The sequence below is a fragment of the Grampus griseus genome (assembly GCF_964374135.1).
Source record: "Grampus griseus genome assembly, chromosome: 6".
In the NCBI taxonomy this organism is placed as follows: domain Eukaryota; kingdom Metazoa; phylum Chordata; class Mammalia; order Artiodactyla; family Delphinidae; genus Grampus; species Grampus griseus.
In genome coordinates, this window is record NC_139000.1 from 46,578,183 (window position 1) to 46,600,468 (window position 22,286).

The 22,286-nt window shown below is 38.6% G+C and overlaps 1 protein-coding gene across 1 annotated transcript in view; it reads right to left on the reverse strand.

Annotated features, from left to right (window-relative positions):
- The window catches only part of TMC1 (transmembrane channel like 1), a 134,425-nt gene extending 112,553 nt beyond the window's left edge, over window positions 1-21,872 (reverse strand). The window contains exon 1 of the mRNA XM_082657512.1: window positions 21,776-21,872. Coding sequence (XP_082513638.1) covers window positions 21,776-21,791 — 16 coding nt within the window. The 5' untranslated portion in view covers window positions 21,792-21,872. The remainder of the gene's footprint in view (window positions 1-21,775) is intronic.
- Between the last annotated feature and the right edge of the window lie 414 nt (window positions 21,873-22,286).

Below are 22,286 nucleotides of genomic sequence, written 5' to 3' on the forward strand. Positions count from 1 at the left end.
ACAGTTTTATCCTTTAGAGTCTCACTTTTAAGCTGTTAGGTGGGACTAGAACAACATTTGGTCTAGGGCTAATATTTCCCTATTGCTGAGGAAAAATGCTTCTGAGTACTCTACTGGTATCGCATGAATTCTGAGGTTTTATATTCTTGCTGGTGGAAGGAGGAACTATTCCCAGACCTGTGTAGGCTCTAGTGATTGCTCCCTCTAATCCTTTTGGGGGTTCTTTCCCCAACCACTTGCATGCATGGATCATTATTCAGTTGAAAAGTCAGTAGGAACAGTGCAGATCTCCAGAACTCTCTCTCTTTCTGTCCAGCTTTCTCTTCTCTGGGAGTCTTCCCTGTGAATTTTAGCTGCCTCAGTCTCCCTGGGCTCTAAGCTGTATCTCCTCAACTCAGAGAGCTCATTAGTCTCTGTTTATATCCCCACCTACCTGCACCGTGGCCAGGAGACTTTCTCTAGACAGTCAGTTGGGGCAATCATGAGTTCACCTCATTTGTTTTCCATCTCTTAGAGGTCTCTATCCTTTGTTGTCTGAGGTGAAATGTCTTGAAAACTGTTGTTTCATATATTTTGTCCATTTTTTGTTTCAGAAAGGAGAGTAAATTCAGTATCTGTACTCCATCTTGACCAAATGAGAAATCTATTCATGCTAAATGTTCTAGAATTCTGTAAGTTGATTTCTTTTCTTCCAGTCACATGGGGGGGAAAAAACCAAAAATACATAAAAGCAAAAACAAAAAAACATGAGTCAAGAGCCTTGGCTGCCTCCCATGTCTTTCTTCTTTGTTTCATATTCAATCACCTCAAGTTGATTCCACATGGAATTACCAGTTTTGAATGATCACATAAATTAACTATGCATCTGTTAAATAGAAATAATATTTATATGTATTTTAATGATATTCAGAAATGTTTGACATATCATGTAAAAAGATTATAAAAATTCAGTATATTACAGAATATAAGTGATCTGAAATAAATGCCTTATGCAAAAAGGGGGTGGAGGCTGAGATGAAATATGCCAAAATGTTAGCAGCCACAACTGGATGATGAGATTGTGAGAAGTCAGTTTCTTCTTCTTTAGACATTTTCTGTATTTCCAAATTATTAAGGTAAATGAATACTTACCATATTTACTTTTAAAGATACTTTAAAAAGCAAAGTTGTGTTTTTTATTTTTTTTAATTTTAAGACTGAGATTTAGGGAGACAAAAAAAAATGGGGGAAATTTTTGGAAAAAAAAAAAAGCTACAGAAAGTAAGAGGTTACTGCTTCACTATGTCTCCTAGAATCTCATTCAAACTCTTACTTGCTTGACCCTTGCAGTTATAAAACATACCCCTGTGTCCCTGTAAAGAAGGCCTAGATTATAAAACATCATGAAAAAACAGGAATAAAGCAGGCAGAACTTAGCCAACAACGTTAGGAAGAAAGAGCCAACTCTTAAAATGTTTAGTGCTTTCTTCAGTAGTGGCTAAAATGTTCCACCTTGCAATGGAGCTCAGAAAAATGTCTCTGAGACATTCTGGAAGTTTAAGGAGAAGTGATGGGAGAGAGTTTCAGTTAACTAACTCTACTTTCTCTTGGTTACCAAAGTAAGAGACCTCAGCTGACTATTTCATTCTTAGGTCAGGTACCTGCAATCATCCTCACTTTACAGAGAAGAGAACAGTAGTGAAATGTCCAGATAATTCATCCATTAATTCACTCAATGAACAAGAATACAACAACTGTCTATGGAGACAAAGTACTAGGAAGGGCTTTGTAGCTTAGCTGAAGGAACTGTCTCATTCTTAGAATCAGGTAGACCTGAGTTCAAAACCTAGCTCTGCCACTTCAAAAAGCATGACCACAGGCCACATCAGCTTTCATCTCAACAAACTGTAAAAACAAATAATTTCATAGTAGTGTTGTGATAATTAAATAAGTAAAATGTATGTGGCAGTGTCTGGTATACAGAAGACACTCAACTCTATATTAATCTAATGAAATCTGGGGAACCATAAAGTAAATAAGATATTTTTCTTTCATTTCAGGAAGTGCAGTCTAGCTAGAAGACAGGCTATGCACAAATAAAATAGTTGGTGTAAGGTGGAATGTAAGTAAGTACCCTGATACTTAATGTCAAAAATAAGAGCTAAGAAAGAGGAAGCATCCCAGGGAACTGAAATGGTCAGAGCAAGGTGCATAAAAAAGGTAGACTCACACTGAGTCTCCAGATGTAAAGAGATTGGAAATCACTCCCATCCTAACAAGAAAAAGCTGAACAAACTGAAAATCAATAACTCTTCTAAGATCTGTCAGAGAATCGAGGTCACAGGGCAAACTGTTGTCCCCCCCAAATTAGAGACAGAGACAGGCAAATACAGAGAACTGCAACTTATCAGCGCAAAACCCTACAAGCAGAAACCCCTGTAGGAACTGTTACTGGGTAGAAAATTCTACACGTAATTGACAAATTGGTGAAGGCTCCCTGTGAACAATTCCTTTTTTTTTTTTTTTTTGTGATGAGCTGAGCAGCCTCACTTTGACATTAATGTATCATATCTCATCCTCTGCCAAAATTTTCTTTTCTTTTTCTTTTTTTTTTAACATCTTTATTGGAGTATAATTGCTTTACAATGGTATGTTAGTTTCAGCTTCACAACAAAATGAATCAGTTATATATATACATATATTCCCATATCTCTTCCCGCTTGCGTCTCCCTCCCTCCCACCCTCCCTATCCCACCCCTCCAGGCGGTCACAAAGCACCGAGCTGATCTCCCTGTGCTATGCGGCTGCTTCCCACTAGCTAACTACCTTACGTTTGGTAGTGTATATATGTCCATGCCTCTTTATCGCTTTGTCACCGTTTACCCTTCCCCCTCCCCATAGCCTCAAGTCCATTCTCTAGTAAGTCTGTGTCTTTATTCCTGTTTCACCCCTAGGTTTTTCATGACATTTTTTTTTTTTTAAATTCCATATATATGTGTTAGCATACGGTATTTGTCTCTCTCTTTCTGACTTACTTCACTCTGTATGACAGGCTCTAGGTCCATCCACCTCATTACAAATAGCTCAATTTCGTCTCTTTTTATGGCTGAGTAATATTCCATTGTATATATGTGCCACATCTTCTTTATCCATTCATCCGATGATGGACACTTAGGTTGTTTCCATCTCTGGGCTATTGTAAATAGAGCTGCAATGAACATTTTGGTACATGACTCTTTTTGAATTATGGTTTTCTCAGGGTATATGCCCAGTAGTGGGATTGCTGGGTCATATGGTAGTTCTATTTGTAGCTTTTTAAGGAACCTCCAAACTGTTCTCCACAGTGGCTGTATCAATTTACATTCCCACCAACAGTGTAAGAGGGTTCCCTTTTCTCCACACCCTCTCCAGCATTTATTGTTTCTACATTTTTTGATGATGGCCATTCTGACTGGTGTGAGATGATATCTCATTGTAGTTTTGATTTGCATTTCTCTAATGATTAGTGATGTTGAGCATTCTTTCATGTGTTTGTTGGCACTCTGTATATCTTCTTTGGAGAAATGTCTATTTAGGTCTTCTGCCCATTTTTGGATTGGGTTGTTTGTTTTTTTGTTATTAAGCTGCATGAGCTGCTTATAAATTTTGGAGATTAATCCTTTGTCAGTTGCTTCATTTGAAATATTTTCTCCCATTCTGAGGGTTGTCTTTTGGTCTTCTTTATGGTTTCCTTTGCTGCGCAAAAGCTTTTAAGTTTCATTAGCTCCCATCTGTTTACTTTTGTTTTTATTTCCATTTCTCTAGGAGGTGGGTCAAAAAGGACCTTGCTGTGATTTATGTCATAGAGTGTTCTGCCTATGTTTTCCTCTAAGAGTTTGATAGTTTCTGGCCTTACATTTAGGTCTTTAATCCATTTTGAGCTTATTTTTGTGTATGGTGTTAGGGAGTGATCTAATCTCATACTTTTACACGTACCTGTCCAGTTTTCCCAGCACCACTTATTGAAGAGGCTGTCCTTTCTCCACTGTACATTTCTGCCTCGTTTGTCATAGATAAGGTGACCGTATGTGCGTGGGTTTATCTCTGGGCTTTCTATCCTGTTCCATTGATCTATCTTTCTGTTTTTGTGCCAGTACCATACCGTCTTGATAACTGTAGCTTTGTAGTATAGTCTGAAGTCTGGGAGCCTGACTCCTCCAGTTCCTTCTTTCGTTCTCAAGATTGCTTTGGCTATTCGGGGTCTTTTGTGTTTCCATACAAATTGCAAAATTTTTTGTTCTAGCTCTGTGAAAAATGCCAGTGGTAGTTTGATAGGGATTGCATTGAATCTATAGATTGCTTTGGGTAGTAGAGTCATTTTCACAATGTTGATTCTTCCAATCCAAGAACATGGTATATCTCTCCATCTATTTGTATCATCTTTAATTTCTTTCATCAGTGTCTTATAATTTTCTGCATACAGATCTTTTGTCTCCTTAGGTAGGTTTATTCCTAGATATTTTATTCTTTTTGTTGCAATGGTAAATGGGAGTGTTTTCTTGATTTCACTTTCAGATTTTTCATCCTTAGTATATAGGAATGCCAGAGATTTCTGTGCATTAATTTTGTATCCTGCCACTTTACCAAATTCATTGATTAGCTCTAGTAGTTTTCTGGTAGCATCTTTAGGGTTCTCTATGTATAGGATCATGTCATCTGCAAACAGTGACAGCTTTACTTCTTCTTTTCCGATTTGGATTCCTTTTATTTCCTTTTCTTCTCTGATTGCTGTGGCTAAAACTTCCAAAACTATGTTGAATAAGAGTGGTGAGAGTGGGCAACCTTGTCTTGTTCCTGATCTTAGTGGAAATGCTTTCAGTTTTTCACCATTGAGGATGATGTTTGCTGTGGGCTTGTCATATATGGCCTTTATTATGTTGAGGTAAGTTCCCTCTATGCCTACTTTCTGCAGGGTTTTTATCAGAAATGGGTGTTGAATTTTGTTGAAAGCTTTCTCGGCATCTATTGAGATGATCATATGGTTTTTCTCCTTCAGTTTGTTAATATGGTGTATCACGTTGATTGATTTTTGTATATTGAAGAATCCTTGCATTCCTGGAATAAACCCCACTTGATCATGGTGTATGATCCGTTTAATGTGCTGTTGGATTCTGTTTGCTAGTATTTTGTTGAGGATTTTTGCATCTATGTTCATCAGTGATATTGGCCTGTAGTTTTCTTTCTTTGTGAAATCCTTGTCTGGTTTTGGTATCAAGGTGATGGTGGCCTCGTAGAAGGAGTTTGGGAGTGTTCCTCCCTCTGCTATATTTTGGAAGAGTTTGAGAAGGATAGGTGTTAGCTCTTCTCTAAATGTTTGATAGAATTCGCCTGTGAAGCCATCTGGTCCTGGGCTTTTCTTTGTTGGAAGATTTTTAATCACAGTTTCAATTTCAGTGCTTGTGATTGGTCTGTTCATATTTTCTATTTCTTCCTGATTCAGTCTTGGCAGGTTGTGCATTTCTAAGAATTTGTCCATTTCTTCCACGTTGTCCATTTTATTGGCATAGAGTTGCTTGTAGTAATCTCTCATGATCTCTTTTATTTCTGCAGTGTCAGTTGTTATCTCTCCTTTTTCATTTCTAATTCTATTGATTTGAGTCTTCTCCCTTTTTTTCTTGATCAGTCTGGCTAATGGCTTATCAATTTGGTTTATCTTCTCAAAGAACCAGCTTTTAGTTTTATTGATCTTTGCTATCATTTCCTTCATTTCTTTTTCATTTATTTCTGATCTGATTTTTATGATTTCTTTCCTTCTGCTAGCTTTGGGGTTTTTTTGTTCTTCTTTCTCTAATTGCTTGAGGTGCAAGGTTAGGTTGTTTATTCGAGATGTTTCCTGCTTCTTAAGGTGGGCTTGTATTGGTATAAACTTCCCCCTTAGAACTGCTTTTGCTGCATCCCACAGGTTTTGGGTCGTTGTGTCTCCATTGTCATTTGTTTCTAGGTATTTTTTGATTTCCTCTTTGATTTCTTCAGTGATCACTTCATTATTAAGTAGTGTATTGTTTAGCCTCCATGTGTTTGTATTTTTTACAGATCTTTTCCTGTAATTGATACCTAGTCTCATAGCGTTGTGGTCGGAAACGATACTTGATACAATTTCAATTTTCTTAAATTTACCAAGGCTTCATTTGTGACCCAAGATATGATCTATCCTGGAGAATGTTCCATGAGCACTTGAGAAAAATGTGTATTCTGTTGTTTTTGGATGGAATGTCCTATAAATATCAATTAACTCCATCTCGTTTAATGTATCATTTAAAGCTTGTGTTTCCTTATTTATTTTCATTTTGGATGATCTGTCCATTGGTGAAAGTGGGGTGTTAAAGTCCCCTACTATGAATGTGTTACTGTCGATTTCCCCTTTTATGGTTGTCAGTTTTTGCCTTATGTATTGAGGTGCACCTATGTTGGGTGCATAAATATTTACAATTGTTATATCTTCCTCTTGGATCGATCCCTTGATCATTATGTAGTGTCCTTCTTTGTCTCTTCTAATAGTCTTTGTTTTAAAGTCTATTTTGTCTGATATGAGAATTGCTACTCCAGCTTTCTTTTGGTTTCCATTTGCATGAAATACCTTTTTCCATCCCCTTACTTTCAGTCTGTATGTGTCTCTAGGTCTGAAGTGGGTCTCTTGTAGACAGCAAATATATGGGTCTTGTTTTTGTATCCATTCAGCCAATCTGTGTCTTTTGGTGGGAGCATTTAGTCCATTTACATTTAAGGTAATTATCGATATGTGTGTTCCTATTCCCATTTTCTTAATTGTTTTGGGTTTGTTATTGTAGGTCCTTTCCTTCTTTTGTGTTTCTTGCCTAGAGAAGTTCCTTTAGCAGTTGTTGTAGAGCTGGTTTGGTGGTGCCGAACTCTCTCAGTTTTTGCTTGTCTGTAAAGGTTTTAATTTCTCCATCAAATCTGAATGAGATCCTTGCTGGGTAGAGTAATCTTGGTTGCAGGTTTTTCTCCTTCAACACTTTCAATATGTCCTGCCACTCCCTTCTGGCTTGCAGAGTTTCTGCTGAAAGATCAGCTGTTAACCTTATGGGGATTCCCTTGTGTGTTATTTGTTGTTTTTCCCTTGCTGCTTTTAATATGTTTTCTTTGTATTTAATTTTTGACAGTTTGATTAATATGTGTCTTGGCGTATTTCTCCTTGGATTTATCCTGTATGGGACTCTCTGTGCTTCCTGGACTTGATTAACTATTTCCTTTCCCATATTAGGGAAGTGTTCAACTATAATCTCTTCAAATATTTTCTCAGTCCCTTTCTTTTTCTCTTCTTCTTCTGGAACCCCTATAATTCGAATGTTGGTGCGTTTAATGTTGTCCCAGAGGTCTCTGAGACTGTCCTCAGTTCTTTTCATTCTTTTTTCTTTATTCTGCTCTGCAGTAGTTATTTCCACTATTTTATCTTCCAGGTCACTTGTCCGTTCTTCTGCCTCAGTTATTCTGCTATTGATCCCATCTAGAGTACTTTTAATTTCATTTATTGTGTTGTTCATCGTTGCTTGTTTCATCTTTAGTTCTTCTAGGTCCTTGTTAACTGATTCTTGCAATTTGTCCATTCTGTTGTCCATTCTATCTCCAAGATTTCGGATCAACCTTACTATCATTATTCTGAATTCTTTTTCAGGTAGACTGCCTATTTCCTCTTCATTTGTTAGGTCTGGTGGGTTTTTATCTTGCTCCTTCATTTGCTGTGTGTTTTTCTGTCTTTTCATTTTGCTTATCTTAGTGTGTTTGGGGTCTCCTTTTTGCAGGCTAAAGGCTCGTAGTTCCTGTTGTTTTTTGTGTCTGTCCCCAGTGGCTAAGGTTGGTTCAGTGGGTTGTGTAGGCTTCCTGGTGGAGGGTACTAGTGCCTGTGTTCTGGTGGATGAGGCTGGATCTTGTCTTTCTGGTGGGCAGGTCCACGTCTGGTGGTGTGTTTTGGGGTGTCTGTAGACTTATTATGATTTTGGGCAGCCTCTCTGCTAATGGGTGGGGTTGTGTTCCTGTCTTGCTAGTTGTTTGGCATAGGATGTCCAGCACTGTAGCTTGCTGGTCGTTGAGTGAAGCTGGGTGCTGGCGTTGAGATGGAGATCTCTCGGAGATTTTTGCTGTTTGATATTATGTGCAGCTGGGAGGCCTCTTGTGGACCAGTGTCCTGAAGTTGGCTCTCCCACCTCAGAGGCACAGCACTGACTCCTGGCTGCAGCACCAAGAGCCTTTCATCCACAGGGCTCCTTAATTTGGGATGATTCCTTGTCTATTCAGGTATTCCACAGATGCAGGGTATATCAAGTTGATTGTGGAGCTTTAATCCGCTGCTTCTGAGGCTGCTGGGAGAGATTTCCCTTTCTCTTCTTTGTTCTCACAGTTCCCAGGGGCTCAGCTTTGGATTTGGCCCCGCCTGTGCGTGTAGGTCGCTGGAGGGCGTCTGTTCTTTGATCAGACAGGACGGGGTTAAAGGAGCCGCTGATTCGGAGGCTGTGGCTCACCGAGGCCCGTGGGTAGGGAGGGTCACGGAGTGCGGGGCGGGCCTGCAGCGGCAGAGGCCGGCTTGACGCTGCAGCCTGAGGCGCGCCGTGCGCTCTCCCGGGGGAGCCGTCCCTAGATCCCGGGACCCTGGCAGTGGCGGGCTGCACAGGCTCCCCGGAAGGGCGTGTGGCTAGTGACCTGTGTTCGCACACAGGCCTCCTGGCGGCGGCAGCAGCGGCCTTAGCGTCCCATGTCCGTCTCTGGGCTCCGCACTTTTAGCCGCGGCTCGCGCCCGTCCCTGGAGCTCTCTCAAGCAGCGTTCTTAATCCCCTCTCCTCGTGCACCAGTAAACAAAGAGGGACGTAAAAGTCTCTTGCCTCTTTGGCAGGTCCAGACCCCTCCCCGGACTCTCTCCCGGCCAGCCGCTGCGCACCAACGCCCTGCAGGCTGTGTTCACGCCGCCAACCTCCCCTGTGAACAATTCTGAGAGTTAAACTGAATCTCTAAAAAAGAATTAGAATTGGTAAAGAGGAACTTACAGCCCCGGTGAGGTAAACAGAGGATGGGGGATGGAATTTATAACAATAGGTGCTGTTACCTGTAAAAAATGAATAAATAGAAACCTCAATTAAATAGAGTTGGGAGGCCAGAAGGGGGAGCTCTCACACCCTGTGACCAAAACAGAGCACAACAGGAAGAAGACAGATTCCTTTCCTAGCACAGACTCAGCCAGTGAAAAGCCATGGACTCTTGGCTTACTAAAGCCCTTTCAATTTCCTTTCCTATTTTGTTTTTAATAATTTTTATTGGAGTATAGTTGATTTACAATGCTGTGTTAGTTTCAGGTGCACACCAAAGTGAATCAGTTATACATATACATATATCCACTCCTTTTTAGATTCTTTTCCCATATAGGTCATTACAGAGTATTGCATAGAGTTCCCTGTGCTATACAGTAGATCCTTATTAGTTATCTATTATATATACATTAGTGTACATATCTCAATCCCAATCTCCCAGTTTATCCCTCCCCCTGCTCCTTTCTAAAAAAGCATTCTCCTTCCCTTCCATGCAGGTACTTGTACATGGCTCACCATGGTTGCAGACCCCTAATTGCAATTCTCTGCTGATCCCCAATAAACCCATCTTTCCTGGAGAAATATCTGGCAGTCTGTTTCAACTCAACATACCTGACTATATTACCGCTAAGCAATTGAAAAATTACAGGGATTAAAAATGTCCAGAGTCCACAGAGAAACCCAGTGGTCGTTGTGTTATTGTCCCAATGTTTAAACAGATTAAGTGGGTAAGTCCATTTACATATAGTGGGTTGTATATATGTTTGCCTTTACTCCCAAGATCTAACTACACATGGTAGTGAAGAAATTTTATAAGGTACTAACCCACAACACAAAGGGAAAGAAGGAATATCAGCAGATGAGCGATCTCTACAACATTTAGAAAACGAGAAAACAGAGAAGTCTGGTGTATCCACACAAAGGAGTGTAGTGCATGTGCATTTTTATAGTGAATGTGTGGCAACTAAGAGGAAGGAAGCTGACTTACACTGCAGAATCCAAGGGATTAGACCTTAGAGGCTGGAGGAAGAACATAGGGTAGAAAAGTGCCCTAACTTGAAAGTCAACACGGGAAATTTTCTTTGCCATGCCACCTCACTGAGGTTGCAAGAGCAACTAGACAGATGGAGAAATCGAAAACTGCCAGGTGTTTCTCCTTGGTGCCTGGCAAACCGTAGCACTCAGTAAATATTTGTAGCATGATCGAGTGAAGTGAATAAATGAATGAATGAACCAATCCACCAATGAACGATAGGGATATAACACAGTAACTTCCTTCCAGTCTCAGACTTACCACATTTCCCCCTGAGTCTTGCTTGGGGCCTTTCCTATACCCTTCCAAGAGGAAGAAAGATCATGAGCCCAGTCTCAGGAAGGAGGAGACACTGGCCATGGAGGGAACAGAGAAGAGCTCTGCCCAAAGAGATCAGGGCTGCTTCCTTAGGGCTCTTCCCTTACTTCCTTAGAAAAGATCCTGTGTTTTCCTTAACTTTATCTCTTGTGCCTCTACATATCAAAGCACTTTTTAAAGTAGCTACTGTAAATTTTTCCTCTTGAAATTTTTTTAACATCTTTATTGGAGTATAATTGCTTTACAATGGTGTGTTAGTTTCTGCTTTATAACAAAGTGAATCAGTTATACATATACATATGTTCCCATGTCTCTTCCCTCTTGCGTCTCCCTCCCTCCCACCCTCCCTATCCCACCCCTCCAGGCGGTCACAAAGCACCGAGCTGACCTCCCTGTGCTATGCGGCTGCTTCCCACTAGCTATCTACCTTACGTTTGGTAGTGTATATATATTTTAATTTCCTGTCTTCCCACTACAGCATTTGTGCGGTCCAGCAGCTCTGCTCCTCATATAACCCCAGCCCCCTCCATGCAAGGGAAATGTCACTGCAAGGGGATGGAGAGGAACCATGGCAGGGAACTGCAGGCTGTGTTCCCACTTCTGCACACCATTATACAGACCATTCCATTCCTCTTCACAGAGAAACCAATGCCTCTTTCTCATGAGTGGGATAATTTTCCCTCCTAGTGGTCCATGCTGATAGCTCACAAACATCTAGCACCCTCACCTACATCTACACACAGACAAGGAGAAGTTTAGAGGGGAGCAAAAAGCTGGACAGATTTTTTTAGATGAACCAAATGATTGAAAGTCTATTAGATTAATCTCAAAGTCTATAAACTAAGGTGGCATCATGGTGTCAAAGGTAACATTCAGGTCTCCTGACCCACAGCCTGAGTCACCAGCTGCCAAACTCGTGGATTCCAAAGAGGAGCTTGCAGTGGTTTATTTCAGTTCACAGGTGCTTCCACCCAACTCCTCCCAGGTCACTGAATGCAGCGTTAACGCACCCTGGATTTGATATTCTGTGTGTGAATATCTTTGCACCACCTTCTATAACAACCTATCTAAATAAGTCACCAAGTCTAAAAATAGACCTACTTCCTTAAGTTCTGCCTTTGATGCCATATAACCTACCAAGGAAAATAGTATCAGAGGCCAACCTCCTTTTCTAACACGCCCTGCAAGCAGGAGCTAAGAACAAGGAGTGGGGTCCTAGACTACACTCATGTCTTCTTACACCTACCTGAAAGTGGGTCTCAGGAGGTGTCTTATAAAGCCTAGGATCACTCTACTCACTCTCCATGTACCTATTCATAGTACAGTCAACCGATCACTCAATAAATATTTACTAAGTCTTACTATTCTTGTGGCAGTAGAAGAAACATGGTATTAAAAGTCAGCCATGCCCCTGCTTTCCCGTATCTTCCAGTGTAATCAGTGATATGATACATTCTGACATTTCTGAAAGAGTCCTGATTACAAATATTTTGCTAGCCATGATATTTTGTTGCAGAATTTTCTATATTTTAAAAAAGTAACACATTTAAAAATATATAGCCTATTAAATGAGCACACTTTCATATTATTAGAACAAAAGAAAACAAAACCTTTGAGTGTTATTAAACATCAAAACATAAAAGACGAGATCTGACACATGCAAAGCTTTCTAAAGAGATAGAATGGCTCCCAGGGCATAATAAGTAGCCAAAATAATGTCATCGATGTACTTGAAAAACAAAAGCAGTCGGAAGAGAGGAATTGGTCAGAAAAAGAGGCACAGAAAGTGGGAAGCCAAAAAGGAAGTGACGTTAGTGCTTATTAAGCATTATCAGGTGGAAAGAGATCCATATTCTGGAGAAGACAAGCCATTCTAACGTCTTTGCTCTTTGTTTTTGTTTTTTTGTCCTGCCGGCAAAACTGGAATGTTCCATCAGACCTGGCTGAAATATCCCTCAAGTCTTTCAACCTATCCTGGCACTGAGCATGGGCTCTCCAAGCAACATTTGCATTAGAATCTGGCTCCCCATGTAGATTTTCTTTAGGGTAATAACGGCTGGCCAGCAAACATTAACTGTCAGTGAGTTTAGCAGCAAGCCAATTGACTCACCTCGTCCTTGAACTTTTTCAACCTAAGAAAATAAACTTAATTTCATAAGTTTGTAAAATATACACACACACACACACATATATATATATATATATGAAGTGCACAAATTGGAAAAAAATGATCTGGCTAGTGTGTCAATATTTGGTCTGGAAAAAGTGGTAACTATCCGTATTAGGAACATAAATACCTTCTTCACTCCAAAGCACTTGAAGAAGAGTGACGTTAATGATGCATACTTAATGCCACAGGAAGTATGAAGAGGAAGAAATTATGTTTTACTGAAGAAATCCAGGAAAGCATCACAGAGGACGTGGGAATCACCTGAGCCTTGAAGATGGGCAGGGTGATGATAGGAAAAGATGGAGAGGGGCTAAGGTGATTACTTCAGTAAAATAACATATAGAAGTTGGAAAATGTGCTGGGCATGCAGGGAATGGAGAGTGGGTCAAATGCATTAAATATGAACTTAAAGTAAGAGGAAGTTCAAATAGCAGGAGACCCTGACATACTGGTTTGGGAAATCTAAACGTCACATGGAAACAATGCGAAACCATCTAAGCTTTCTGATGAAAGATGAGACAGAATGGAATGATACTCTAGGAATTAGGCAAGGTCTGAAAAAATATGAGCCATGGCAGAAAACTAAAAAGCACTCCTTTACCTACCAATAATTTACATTCTTGTGTAAAAATAATGTATTGATATTTTCCATCCAGATACCCGAATGAAAATCAAATGAAAGCAAGCTAAAAAGAAAAGTGGAGGACAGAGTTTACAGTACTGGATCCTAGATCACAATGGTATTATTATAATATGGGGAAGCCACAGGAGGGCACAAATCTTTGGCCACTTCATAATTTTGACTGGAACTTGCAAGTATATCCTGCCATTATTTTCTAAGTATTCTGTGGGAGGTTAGCATTACCAATATGTATCTATACTGAAATCTTTTATGTGGAGTCAGAGAAACTCTGGAACTATGAAAACCTGTTTGTGTATCTGGGGAGTTGGAACAGAAATAGAAAGGCAGGAAAACTTCTTTTTCCTTGAAACAAAAGTATTTTTTTAAAGGCAGATAGTATTGGGGGAGGAGATGCTATTGTATTAGTCACTGCCTCTCAAAAACCAGATATTTAAGAACTGAACTATTAACTTGAATGTAGTTCAGTAAGTTCAATGAAAAGGAAGTATATTTGAAGTTAGAGAATTCCATTTCACAAAATCACCATATTTTAAGGCTTGGGCTAATTGCAAGTTTAACTTTCACACAATATTAGCCGTGGAATGAAAAAAACAAAACAAAACGAACTACTCTTGCTGGGAAGACTGTTTAATTATTCATTACCCAGGAAATGTCACGGTGGTGCATAAATGAGGGACCCAATATTCAGACATTAAGCAGAAAGAAGATAGCATCAACATCAAGAGGGTAGGAAGGCCTCTTCAATTTACACAATGTGTAGATAATCCCCCCCACCCCCCCACCCCCCCACCCCCCGCCTTCAAGCAGAAAGGACAGACGTGAGGAATAGGACAGATAAACCATTAGCCTTCAGGTGTAGAAAAAGACATATAGCATCATGAAGTCATTCTCAGAGTTAAAAAGTAAAGATTGTGAACTCTCTGTCATAGATAATTAAGATTTCACAATTAGAGTTCCCAGGCAAGATCAGACCAGGAGCAGAATGGAGCACAGAAGGGTAGATGAGCCATACCAGCCTGAAAGAAATTCCTTAGCTGTCTTGATTAAAGCTTCTAACTGGTTCCCTTAAGAAAAAGAACTGGATATTTATATCAAAATCTACTGTGTGCCCTACTAACTACAACTATAGCTCACTTCAGTAAGCATAGATTATTTAATTAAAAATTAAATAAATGCTATCTTTAATCAGATTCCATCAGATTTCACTTTCCAGCCCTGGCTTTCAGGTAGATCCTGTAGCTTTCTGGTAATAAGTTAAAAGAATCATCAGTTATAAGAATCACCTCACTTTGATAAGCCATAGTCATTTTCTGGTATCAAGGTATTAAAATACACAGTCCAGTCTAAGACTTGGTTAATGCATTCTCCTGAGGGCCTTTTGCAATACTCCCATAGGTATGACCCCAATATTTCACTCCACAGGCAGCCTCTGTATCTGTACAATCCTCATTCCAACAAGCAACCTTCTTGGATGAAGACTCATCAAAATCACTCAACCACTGTTACTTTCCACTGTATCTATTTGGCCAAGGAAGAATATATGAATTCTTGCCTTGATAAATGATGGAAATGTAAGTTGTTTTCAATAATTCTGTGTTTGTTTGTTTTGGGAGTATAATTGCTTTACAATGTTGTTTCTGCCACACAACAAAGTGAATCAGCCATACAACATGCTCCTGTTTGTGGGTACTACATATTATATACTATTAGCAGAAAATTGTCTAGGATAGAGAGTGAAAACTGGCTAGAAAGGAAGAAAGGAACAAGAAAGTTAATATTTATGGAAGACCTCCTATATATAAGTAAGCTGGACTAAAAGAGATGAAATGATTAGTTATAGTAAACAACCATCATTTTATTATCCCAGTTACTCTGCTTTTATGGGAACTTTCCTACTACCTCCCCAACATTTTCTGTGAATTGTATCCTGACATAAACATACACACATTTATTCACCCACATGGCTGAGAAAATGGAAGATTTAGGTACTCTTAGCCTCAGTCTTACCTGTCACGTCTACTACAAAAGAGAGAAAACCACATGCAACTGGAAAGAATGAAGCAGATTTGCAGAGGTAAAAGACAAAGAGAATTTCCTGGGTTTTCTATAGGGCTTCAGTCTCTGGTTCTAGCTGAGCCTGAGACTCAACTTCATTCTTCCTTTGGGCTCTGGGAATCCCCCCCACCAACCCCCCACTATATTTTAGCTTAGGCTAGCTAAGCTGGAATATGTTGTCTTTAACTAAATTGCCCTTAACTAACACACCCACTCAAGTTCTAAATCCTATAAGAAGTGAAGCAAGGATTCAAACCCAGGTCTGCATGATTCCAACATTTGTTCCACTCCCCACACTGCCAAGAGTTAATGATATGGTGTGGTGATAAGAGCAAGTACAGTTCTGCATAAACAGAACCGCAGCAGTCAGAACTTCAATCATCCAGACATACCCAGAACTGATCAGACTTGTATCTACGGAATGTTTCGGCTCCACAGCTAAGGGGTGATCTGGATAAACTGAAGAATGTTCACTAGAGCGCCATAGAAGAAGATTAAATAATTGAAAATGAGAAAAAGTGCATAGTATATATTGCCTCCACAATTCAATTGGTACTTCATATCCTGCACCCAAACATCTTTCTCGTAATGGTCTTACACTGCTTTTTAATATTTTCTATGTCTTTGTCTCATCTCTTCAAATAGGTTTTGAGCTTCTTCAAGTCAAGGAATATCTATTATACTTTTTGTTGTATTGTGTTAAACGAATTAAAATTAAAGAAGACAGCTTGTTCAAACACAAGAGAATAGAGGATAATTTAATAATAGTACTGGTAAATATGAATCTCTACATTGATGGGAACTGACTTTTTCCAATACCACAACAAGAAGAGGAGAAAGAATCCTCATATACTAATATGAGATATTTAAATTAGTGTTAGGGATAAATTTCCAAAATGAAGCAATTGTTGTAGCATGTGTCCAAGAGGAAAAGCCTTAGAGATTCAGCCTCTACATAGGGGTATTTTTTTTTGTCTAGGACAGTTTTGGTTTGGATCCTTTTTACTGTCTCACTAAATAATGATTTATGGACTTCATGCCCCTTCTTCAAGCCTTTCCAAGACCTATGAAGACATCAGACAAGAGTGGAACTTTATCTTTTTTTCCCCATTAAAATACACTACATGAATATACTTAGTATTTCTGAATATTGGCATATGGAACTCAAATACTAAAAATCTGTATCTTTAGTAAAAAAAAACATACCTGTGAGTACTACCCCAAAGTAGAAAGATATGTTTTGAAGGTATTTACCTTATATCATTTAAAAGTTATGGTAACTGAAGGAAATCCTCTAATACTCAAGCCAAAGCATACTATAAATCCAGTATTGGAATTTTTGCTTCCAGCCACAATGAAGTAATTAGGAATGCATTAACGCTATTACCTTAAGCAGCTAGACATCCAGACAAAATATATGAAACACTCTTTTCAGACACTGCTCAACAGAAAGCTCAAAACAGTGATTCCTCAAAGAAGGAAAGCAAATGAGATGCACCCTGACATTGCCTGATCATTTTGTCTGAGGAGAGTTTCTAGGCTGCAACACAGGGAGGGGGAACCCAAACAGAGGCTTGTGGTCTCACTGAGTTAAGGAGAAACAGTTCTGATTTCACACACACACACACACACAAACACACACAGAGGCGGGGGAGATGGTGAGCTCTAGATCTGTAGACAAATCTTTTCTAACGTTGGCTGAGTACTGATGTGTGCATACATGTGTGGTAACTACCAAGGCCAGGGAAAGGACACTAGAAAGGATGGGCTGAATAGTTTCTGAAGTTCACATGAGTCAGGAAAAGTTCGGATTTTCCAGCAGTCAGCGAGGAGAGACCTTGTAATTCAAGAAGCATTGGTTAGAGTCCTCAGAAAGTTATTGCCCAGACCAAATTAGCCCTGCTCTGAAAACAGCCTAACACAGCTTAAAACCAAGTCTCAAAAGCATCCAGCTAATTTAAAGTTAATTGCATCCCAGAAAATAATCCAACAATATTTAAAGGAATACAGAAAAATCCAGGACCCAAAAATGTAAAATTTAACATTTCCAACAGTGAATTTAAAAATCACCAGGTAAGCAAAGAAGCTGGGGAAATAATGCCTCCCGTCCAGAAGAACAATCAAATCAACTGTTAGAAACAGATCCAGTAAAGACCAGCATGATAGAATTAGCAGACAACAATAGTAAAACAGCTATTATAAATACACTCCACATGTTTAAGAGCATAATGAAAAAAATAAAAAATATTTAAAAAATACAAACCAAACTCTATAGATGAATAATACAGTATCTGAAATGTGAAATACATAGGATGGGATAAACAGTGGATAGATGTTGAAGAAGAAAAGAACACCAAACTTGAAGACATCAATTTTATTCAAAATGAAACATAGAAGGAAAATAAGATTAAAAAATGAAAAGAACATTTGTGACTGTGAGATGATGGTAAACAGTCTAAAATATATGTAATTGGAGGGAAAGTCAGAAAAAAGTGAGGAAATAATGACCAAATTGTTTTAAATTTGATGGCAACTATAAACCAAATATCCAAAAATGTCAGCAAATTCCAAACAGAAAAAGAGATTAATAAAACTATACAAGGGCAGAGCATAAACAAATTGCTAAAATGAACACTAGTAATGGGAACATCTTAAAAGTAGACAAAGAAAAAGACATAAAGATAAGAATGATCACAGACTTCTCATCAGAAACTATGAAAGACAGAAACCTTTAAACACTAAAAGGAAAACAACCTAACAAACTAGAATTCTGTTTCCATTGAAAATACCCTTCAAAAACTAAGGTAAAGACTCTTTCAAACAAAAGTTGAGAGAATTCATTGCCAATAGGCCTGTTTTACAAAAAATATTAAAGGAAGTTATTCATGCAAAAGGAAAATGATACTAGATAGAGATCTGGATCCGAAATATGGAAGAAAAATCACTGGAAATGGTAAATATATTGATAAATATGAAAAACTTTTTCTAATTTTTCAAAATTTCTTTTAAAGATAACTGAGTGTTTAAAGCAAAAATGATGATAGACTGTGGAGTTTATAATATATGTGGAAATAAAATGTACAAAAACAATAACACGAAGTATAGGAGAGGGGAATAAAATTATACTGTAGTAATGCTATTAAAATATATGTAAAGTGGGGGCTTCCCTGGTGGCGCAGTGGTTGAGAGTCCTCTTGCTGATGCAGGGGACACGGGTTCGTGCCCCGGTCTGGGAAGATCCCACATGCTGCAGAGCGGCTGGGCCCGTGAGCCATGGCCGCTGAGCCTGTGCATCCGGAGCCTGTGCTCCGCAACGGGAGAGGCCACAACAGTGAGAGGCCCGCGTACCGCAAAAAAAAAAAAAAAAAAAAAAAAAAAAAAAAAATATATATATATATATATATATATATATAATGTAAAGTGGAATACCATTATTTGAAGGTAGAATACTATAAGTTAAAGCTGTATACTGTTAACCCACTAAAATAGAATAACAACAAAAAAAGAGCTAATATACCAATAAAAAAGGAGATACAATGAAATAAAAAAACACTCCAAAAGAAATTAAAAGAATAAAGAACAAAGATACATGGGTTAAAAGAAATAAAATAGCATAAAACACATTAAACATCATTAGCCATTAGGGAAATGCAAATTAAAACCACAATAAGGTACTACTACACACTTTCCCCAAGGGCTAAAATTAAAAAGATGCACTTGCAATATCAACTTTTGGTGAGGATGTAGATCACTAGCACTGTCATGTATTGCTGGTGAAAGCACAAAATTATACAGCCACTTTGGAAAGTAATTTGGCAGATTCTTATGAAGTTAATCAAACACTTGCCACACAACCCAGCAATTCCAACTCACACATTCACACAAAGACACATACTCAAATGTTCATAGCAATTTTTTTTTATAATAGCCCCAAATTAGAAACAACTCAAATGTTCATCAACAGGTGAGTGGATAAACAAACTGTGGTACGCCATACAATGGAATACTACCCAGCAATAAAAGGAGCACTACTGAAATGTGAATGAATCTAGAAAGTATTATGCTACATATAAGAAGCCAGACACAAAAGAGTACATACTGCATGTTTCCATTTACATGAAATTCTAGCAAACACAAGCTAATCTACAGTGACAAAAAGCAGATTAGGGGTTGCTTAGGTCTAGGGGTAGACTATATGGGAGGTGGGAGTAGAATGTGTGGATTTATGTCAAAGGGGCATACGGAGCATTTGGGGGAAGTAGAAATCTTGATCGTGGTGGTCATTATGGCATGTATACATTTGTCAAAACTTGCCAAAGTGTATATTTTAAATGTGTACAGTTTCTTGTGCACAAATTATACATCAATAACACTGTTTTTAAAAGTGGAATGAACAAAATGGAAATAAAACAGTGCCAACATTCTATCAGTCATAGGAATACTGCCCTTAGTCATCACTAATGGGCACTTCAGACCCAGGAAGTGCTGTCGACTTCAGAGAAATCCTGAAAGCAAAGGCCAAGCTGGAAACAAATACCTCAATGTTCCTAATTTTTAAAGGCCCTAAAGAACTTGTAAAGCAATGTTTCTGGCTCTGGTTTTGTTTTGATAATTATTCAGTACTGCCCCAAACACATTAATCTACAAATTCTTTGATAAGAACTCTGTCACATCACGTTCTTCCCAGAGCACATAAAAAGAATCAAATGAATTGTTTGTTGAATGCACCAATGAGTGACCAAATGAATAAATGAATGAATGAATAAAATAAATTTCTATGGGAATTAATATCCCAACACAGCTGTATATTATTTATCTCTTGTAGAAAATGCTACCTATCCATCTTTAAATATGATAAAATATCATTTATTTGAGCACCACAAATCTAGAATTTTGAAGAATCTGTATGAGCAGGGCTGAGTTTTATTTTTGCATTGTTGAAAAAAAATCATATGGCTAAGCAATAGTATAGAAACAAGGCGATGATTGCCACCTTTATTTTGTATGTTATATCAGAGTTTACAAATGGCTTTCACAAACATTAACTCATCTAAGCCATTTTGGACCACTATTTTACCAATAGGCAGTTTCTGTCTATAAATCACAATCTACTGATGCACTTAAAGAAAATTTCTGAGGGCTTTTCTAGTTAATCTGTTAATCTGTTTCAAACAATGATGAAAGAGAGAGGGTGGGGGAAAGATCTCAACATGTTACATTTTAAATTACAATTCAGGATTAGCATCATTTTTACAAATGGTTAAGATAAGCCTGAGCAGCCTTACTGCAAGTTTTTGTAAAAACTGTTGGAGTTCTAAAGAGAGCCTGACAATACCTTCACTACCAAAATAGCCTGAGGATCCCAGGTTGGAACACCCTAAAGGTGCTGAAGTTGAACATCTTATATAAAATTTGAACCCTACACTTATTAATGGAAAACCAATCCCACCTATTAAAAGCTAATATACAACTATGAGCTATTTCTAATAGCCTCTTTGGAAAAGTATGTTGAGCCTCAAAAGAAGTGGCTGGTTTTGTTTTTGTTTTCTAAAAGCAATGACCTGTTTTGATAATGATGCTCCTAAGACTGTCCAGATGTTTGAAGTCCATAAGATAACTGAGCATATTAAATAGGATACTGCTCAGATTCTCAAGACACAGGCCTGGATGACTTTAATAGATTATCTCTACATGAGATCTCTGTCTCCACTTTCCATTCTAAGATTAAATAAGTCAGCTAAAGGAATGACAGAGACCAAGGCCATTTGGATTAGAAGTTCTAGGCTGAAAAGCAAATATGCATTTCCAGGTTTTCCATATTTAAAATTTTTACCAGTTTGTCTTTTGGGGACTGAAATGAGGATGACAACAGATCCAAAGTAAGCTGCATTAGCATCACAAAATGACAACTGAATATGCCACCCACTATCTCCATAGTACTGAAAACGCACCCCTGTGACAAGTCACAGGTACCAAGAATGTTTCATCACATTGCTTCCCTTCACATAAATACCCCCCCCCCCATAGGGTTTTATGTCTCTCTTCTTAGCTTTCTCTGCCTTAATCCTCTTTCCTCTACTCTTCAGCTTGACTTAATTCAGAACTGTATCTAATTCACAAATTGAAGCAGGACAGGTCTCCCTCACAAACTCGGCCCACACACCAATCTGACGAGAGGTCACTGCTATGGACTAAACCCCAAGTAGGAGTTGCTGCACTGGAATATCAGTGTATTTTGCTTTCCCCCATTACCTTCTTAAATGAAAGAAAGGTAAGTTCAGGCACTTACTAGCTGGTGAAATCATACATCCATTAAAGAAAAGAAGTTGAAGAAATATTGAACCCTTCCCAATTTCTCAAGAAACAAAGGGACTCTCCCCACAGAAAAAATAGAAAGGGGAATGCCCCAAAGAGGAAACAAAAATTGTGAAACAAACTTTTCAAAGTGCCCAATCTCTAAGAAAGGTAGAGTATCCTACAACCAGGTCTTTATTTTGAAATACCTTTCTTGGGTGGCATCCTGGTGGTGTCCTGTCAGAACGTCTCGGCTGCCGGTTAACGTGAAGAAGGATGACAGGTTGAAGGGACAAATGTTTCAGGTCTGGTCCGGCACATGCACACAGTTCTGCCTGTTGCTGAAAGTGCTCCCTGGTGCCATTTCACAGTCTGAAACATAAGAAGGTACTAATTTCCTCACCATTAAATTTTCATGAATGTTTAGTTTGCCATTTAGGGATGGAGTACTCAGGTCAAAAGGGTTGTATGTGGGGCTCATGTCTGAAATAAAACTAAGCTGATCGTGGAAGTGGTATTCAAAGCAAATCTGGCTTCATTCCATTCTGTATGTGCTTGCCTGCCTCGTTTTAAATACCTTCCATTCTAGGGTTTTATCCTAAATACATGCACAGAGGGCAGTGTAAGGGAAAGCACTTTTAGAAAAGTGAGAAATACTGACCACTAAGCAGACTCTGTAAATTAAATGAGTAAATAAAGAAGATACTCCTATGTGTGGAG